This window comes from Mixophyes fleayi, chromosome 2, assembly GCF_038048845.1.
Source record: "Mixophyes fleayi isolate aMixFle1 chromosome 2, aMixFle1.hap1, whole genome shotgun sequence".
Classification (NCBI taxonomy): Eukaryota; Metazoa; Chordata; class Amphibia; order Anura; family Limnodynastidae; genus Mixophyes; species Mixophyes fleayi.
The window spans coordinates 359,059,547-359,066,185 of NC_134403.1; the positions used below are offsets into that span (position 1 = coordinate 359,059,547).

At 43.8% G+C, this 6,639-nt stretch overlaps 1 protein-coding gene across 1 annotated transcript; it reads left to right on the plus strand.

The window, feature by feature from the left end:
• The first annotated feature begins 1,275 nt into the window (after window positions 1–1,275).
• LOC142139537 (carbonyl reductase [NADPH] 1-like) lies at window positions 1,276–6,345 on the plus strand. Its single transcript, XM_075197226.1, has 3 exons — window positions 1,276–1,659; window positions 3,261–3,368; window positions 5,766–6,345. Exons 1-3 carry the CDS (start codon window positions 1,374–1,376, stop codon window positions 6,200–6,202), a joined length of 831 nt encoding a protein of 276 aa, XP_075053327.1. The 5' UTR covers window positions 1,276–1,373; the 3' UTR covers window positions 6,203–6,345.
• The last annotated feature ends 294 nt before the right edge of the window (window positions 6,346–6,639 follow it).

The window sequence follows — 6,639 nt, forward strand, 5'->3', positions numbered from 1 at the left end:
TAAAGGTACAGGAACTAACCTAAACAAACCTAAAACCAGCAAGGCAATAATCACAAATGAGTGTATTTATTTAGGTCCTACCCAATCAGCTGCTGCAGCCTATTATCTCGGATAATACTAACACTACCTGGTATATCAATGTATACAATATATTGGCTAATCAGTAGTTATAATCAACATGCAATTTTTATGATCTGGGTGTAAAACTGATGACTACACATGATTTTATATAATGTTAATCCTTACTAATGTTCATAGTAGCAAAACAACAAACGTTAGATTTACTTTCTAATTTTTCCTGTTTAAAGTAAAAATGCTCCCTGGGTTACATTGCTTTCATATCTGCTGACTGCTGTAAAATTCCAATAAAGATATATTTTTAATTAACAACTTCTAATATGTTCATTTAATATGATACATTTCAATATTATACACAGTAAAATTCGTTTCTAAGTTGTAAAGCGCTACTGTATATGCCGGCGTTATATTAATACATGTTGACAATGGTTGAAGTGGCAACATTGATTAGTCCTAAGCACATGATTTCAGCAACGCCGTAATATGAAAAACAAACATAAATAGTCAGTGTCAAACCATTGTAATACAGTATGCAAATAAACACATCACGTTTTAGATGCAAACACATATCACTGGTTATATTTAGGACCTGCTAACTACACAGTACAACAGAACACTTCCTCTTATTCTATACACGGAATGCAACTATAGTTACTTCTTTCTATTTTCTGAGCTTTAAAACATAATATTTATTGCAGAAGAGTACTTAAAATAACAAAAGACAAACTAACACTTTATTATATTGCTACATATTATTATTATTATTTATATTACTTTCAATTGTAGTACTCTTAGATGCCAAATCCTAACTAACAAAGATCTTTGGAAGTTATTTTAAAATTTGAACTCAAAAAAAGAATGCACACCCTGGGAGAACAATATTAAGAGGGCAAGCTATAGATAGGGCTCTATAATCATCAAGAGAGTACAGCCAAATAAAAAAAAATCAATGTATGGAATAAACTACAGCATGGCTATGCTATTGAAATGACATTGTCTAGAAGTGAAGCGTCATGGTGACAGTTTGCATATGACATTTGTACAGAGCTTAATTTAGGGACAGTTCTCATTTTGACCACTAGGTGGCAATATAACGCCGGTCTCCTGCAGCAGTAAGAGATAAGTATTGCAGAATCATCATCATCATGTTACCTAACCTGTTCTCTGGGCATGTGGGATGGTCTTTAACCTTCCTGTGTTGGGTGGAGCTCTGATAATAAATACCAGGAGCACTTGTCAGTGGCAGATCCTGCAGATTGTCCCCAGGTCTTGTGCTGCACACAGTGACTGGTACCATGGCTGGAGTACGGGTGGCAGTAGTCACAGGGGGAAACAAAGGGGTCGGTCTGGCTGTAGTAAGAGCCATGTGCAAGCAGTTCCAGGGAGACGTGTATCTGACAGCCAGGGACCCCAAGCTGGGCGAGGAAGCTATCAAGGGACTAAAGGATGAAGGTCTGTCCCCTCTCTTCCATCAGCTGGACATCAATGAGCTGTGCAGTATCCAGGCTCTGCGGGACTTCCTGAAAGAGAAGTATGGGGGGCTGGATGTCCTCATTAATAATGCTGGCATTGCATTTAAAGGTATGTCCTCCTGGACCTGGTGTCTGACACCTTCACCCAGTCCCTACATTGCTCCATGTGTTATTGGACTGTCACTGCACACTGTACCTTAGTGTTGCTGGACGTCACTGCACACTGTGCCATGTGTTGCTGGACTGTCACTACACTGTGCCGTGTATTGCTGGACTGTCACTACACTGCCGTGTGTTGCTGGACTGTCACTGTACACTGTGCCGTGTGTTGCTGGACTGTCACTACATTGTGCCGTGTATTGCTGGACTGTCACTATACACTGTGCCGTGTATTGCTGGACTGTCACTGTACACTGTGCCGTGTGTTGCTGGACTGTCACTGCACACTGTGCCCTGTTGTTGCAGGTCTGCCTGAAGCAGTTATTTAACCAATATGTTTGATGCATTACACTGCAACATATTTTGCAAATGTAAAGTCTTATATATTGAACCATCTTCAGTGCAAACCTTGTACACAACCAATTAACATTATTATGTAAAGTTTATATTGTTTTCATTACAATGAGTTAGTTTTACAATTCACATTAGGACATGCATCCTGTTTCTCTCCAGCTTGTGAACTACCAGTACCAGCATGCCTTACCCCATATGAAATGAGGATTTGCTTATTTACCATAGTATTTTTGTGCTTTTTTATCATAAGAGCTATCAGACATTGGCTAACAAGAAATGCTGGTACTTGTAGTTCAATAACAGAACCACTCGTTACGAAATGTCTCTGGTGGAAATCTGCCGTTGTCATTCTGAAGTTGTTTGTTTTAGTACAAAATGGTAACTGAATAGTTGAAGTAAGAATCTGTGTCAGAAACAGTTAGATTCTTGTAGAACATGATGCTGTTCTGGCACCGTCCATTATATAGTTACATCATATTTCATTTAGTGCCATATTTATGATCTGTGCCATGTGAGGCTGACTGGTCCCCTCTGGCTGTGATTGTGGGGGAGGGTCCTATGTAACAGTCCCCTCCCCTCTCCTGTCAGACTCCTCCCATCACTACACGCTCAGCCTCGCCCATCTTCATCACTGGTCACTCGGGACTCTTAACCCAGCACTATGGTCATGCTGCTCAGAGCCGGATTCAGACCTCATAGGGCCCTAGGCAAGATACCGTTTTGGGGCCCCCCTCCCTGAAACAATCCATAGCACTATATTTTTATTTTTAGCACAGCATATACCCCTATAGTTGAGTAGTAGGTTAAGCCATGTGCCACCATCATTGGGGCTCCTGCCCTGTCTTGTCCTTTGCTCAACTCTATTGCCCTCTCCTGCCATCTGATATCTTCTGTTGTCTCCTGCCCTGCCTTGTCCAGCCCAATCGTATCTTCTCCAGCCCCATGCCGCCCTGCCGTCTCCAGTGCCCTTCCTTCTCCAGTGCCCTGCCTTCTCCAGCGTCCTGCCTTCCCCGGTCGTCTCCAGCATCCTGCCTTCCCAGTCCTGTCTTGTTCTCTACTCTCTGACCTTCTCCAGTACTTCTGTCCTGTTTATATTTAACATTGCTGTTTTTATTAATACCGATTCACTTTTAAATTCAGTTCTCCTACTATAAGACTGAGCATGTTCTAATAAACTTCTGTTTTTGAAATCCCCAGCTGCCGACACCACCCCCTTTGGTACCCAAGCTGAAGTAACGCTGAAAACCAACTTCTTTGCTACAAGAGATATTTGCAATGAGCTACTTCCACTTATTAAACCAAATGGTGAGTTTATGGTGATGACAATGAACAAATTTGGTATTTTATCTTCAATCCATGTGCCCATCCTTGTCCTTACTCTAATGATATGCTCATGTAGCATTACAAGTGGCCTCGTGCTCCACAGAGCTTACAATCAGTATGAGAATTTCACCGAATTCCGTGGATCCTGCAGTTAGTTTAAGTGTGTTGGTTACAAGGTTGCCTGGTCTCCTACTCTTAAGCCTTTCTTAAACGTCAACATAATAAAGAGTAGCTATGTCCATTGGATATTTTAATAGGGGGATACATATGTCTTGGTAGGAAATAATACTTGGGAAGTTGGGTGTAAAATATAGACTACATCTGCGGCTAAAAGATGGCAACACAGAGACAACTTACTCTTCCAGTACCAAATGGTATAACGTCGGGCACAGAATCTCATACTGCTGCGGCAGCTATTATTATTATTGTTATTAATTTTTATTTATAGGGCGCCACTAGGTGTCCGTAGCGCCGTACAGGGACAAACAAAGTTACAATACAAGGGGAGACAGTACAGTACAGTAAACAATAAGCACAGTAACTCGGTGAGCTCAAAGCACAGCTAGAGGGGCGAGGGGAAGGTCCTGCATACAGCTGAGCCCGAGAGGGAGGGCCCGGATGACAGGGAAACCCCCAGAGGGGAGAGGAAGGAGTGAGAGGGGACGGGGGGAAGAGGGTCCTCGAGGAGGAGGGCTAGGTAGCTGGAGAGCCGAGTTAAGAGTGGTGAGGACAGGAGGAGAGATGACCCTGCTCAGAGGAGCGTACAATCTTAGGGGTGGGGTAGACAGACAGAGAGACACAGGGGAGAGAGGGAGAGATAAGGAAAAGGGAATGAAGGGGAAGAGGTAGAAGGTAAGTTAGGAAATTAAGTGGGAGACTGGAAGGCTTTAAGAAAAAGGTGGGTTTTTAGAGCCCGTTTGAAACTATAATAACTTGGCAGAGAGGCAGGCGGACACCCGAGAGAGGAGGGAGGGAGAGAGATCAGGAGAGGAGAGGTAAAGTTAAGTGTCATCAGCGTAGAGGTGGTAGTTGAGGCCGTAGGAGCTGATGAGTTCACCCAGGGAAGAGGTGTAGAGAGAGAAGAGTAAGGGACCCAGGACAGAGCCCTGGGGGACTCCGACTGGAAGGGTGGACGGGGGGAGAGAGATCCAGAGGTGGTGACAGAGAAGGATCGGTCAGCAAGGTAAGAGGTGAACCAGGACAAGACTGGGCCGGAGAGGCCAAAGGACTGGAGGGTGTAGAGGAGGAGGGGGTGGTCAACGGTGTCAAAGGCTGCAGAGAGATCAAGGAGGATGAGAAGGGAGAAGTGGCCCCTGGCTTTAGCAGAGAGGAGATCGTTGGTGACTTTAGCTAGGGCCGTTTCAGTGGAGTGAAGGGGGCGGAAGCCAGACTGGAGAGGATCAAGGAGGGAGTGTTCGGAAAGGTAGGAGGAGAGACGGCTGCAGACGAGCCTCTCGAAGGGTGCTGAAGGTGGCGAAGAGGCGGCGGGGGTTAGAGGATTGGGAAGAGATGAGGGATTTAAAGAAAGATTGTTTAGCGAGTGAGAGGGCAGAGCTGTAGGATGAAAGGATGAGTTTAAAGTGGAGGAAGTCAGCCAGGGAGCGGGATTTTCTCCAGTGACTATGATGCCATCCTCTATCGTTCATCTAGGTGGCACTGGCCTCCACATGCCACTTTCATTAATCCGTGGCATCGCTGGACTCCTGACTGCTTATTGAAAACACTGTTTCCTCTTTCAGCTACAAACGGGCCCCTGACAATCAGACACCAAGGGCCCAGGTGAAAGCCACAGACACCATTATAACAGAAGGAAGGAGTCCTCTGCAGGTGTAGAGGATGTAAGATAGCTGAGCACAGCAGATTAAGGTTGACAAGGAATGTTCTGTTGGCAGTATTTTATATGAGGGACTAGGGGGATGGACCTTTTCAGTTTAGAAATTCTATTAACAAAGCACAGGAAGAACTAAGTTGGGGAAAGTTTGGATTTCACAAACAATAAGATACATGGAGCTCATGAGACAATGTGAAGGAACATCGGAGACTCAGAAGATAGACGTATACAATGAAGCCTACTGTAAGGGACAAGTTATTTTACAGTTCTCTAATTTGGAATTTCCTACATGTTGTAGTGTATATATAATGGCAGTCATGGGGGTATAGTTACTAAGAGGGGGTTTCGATGAACCTCTGATTTTTGGCGCTTTGCCGTAATTTTTTTCAAAACACAATTTTATAAAAGACAAAGGTCGATGGGCAATGTAGCTACCACACTGATCGGTCAGTCCTTCCACAGAGTGCACAGAGAACAGGAAAATTAGTAGAGAGGTTTAAGTTCTCAAGTCATTATTGGAAGTGTAACTCCATCTCTCTTCCTCATAGGGAGAGTTGTTAATGTATCCAGCATGGTCAGCCACATGAGCCTTCCAAAGTGCAGCCCCCAACTCCAGGAGAAGTTCCGCAGTGACACCATCACCGAGGAAGAGCTGGCGGCACTCATGGAGAAGTTCGTGGAAGATGCCAAGAAGGGAGTCCACCAAGAACAAGGCTGGCCAAACACTGCTTACGGGGTGTCCAAAATCGGAGTAACGGTGTTATCCAGGATCCAAGCTCGGCAGTTAAAGGAGACCAGGAAAGGAGAGGGCATTATCCTCAATGCCTGCTGCCCGGGGTGGGTGAGGACGGATATGGCTGGTCCCAAAGCTACCAAGTCTCCAGATGAAGGTGCCGAGACACCAGTATATCTCGCTCTTCTACCATCTGCACCAGAATCGCCATATGGGGAGCTGGTCTCTGAAAAGAAGATTGTAACATGGTAGAGAAACAAAATCGATGACCGACATCCCAAACCACAATGTTGTCTATCAGATGCATTCGTATAGGTGTGTGCGTTTGTCTTATTGTGTGATCCCTTCTTTCATATGTCATTTTTGGTAAGGAATAAAAGTTTACTTTGATTAAACAGTTGTTTCTGAATACATATTACTGGGGTGAGTGGGTTATAATTATTTTTATTACAACACGTAAGAGACACGTATAGTATTCCATAAATGGAATACACAATTATATGGGATTTTAAAGCTGTCATCCTAAAGTGTAACTAATTCACGTAGTGTAAGAACCAATGGTCATGAGATTTTGTCCAAAAAACTTAAGTAAGAAACTTTACTCAATTTCTTGCTTAACTTTCCTTAATGAATCAGGCCCATAGGCATTAAAGAAAACACATTTTAAATAATAACATTCATCAGTATGT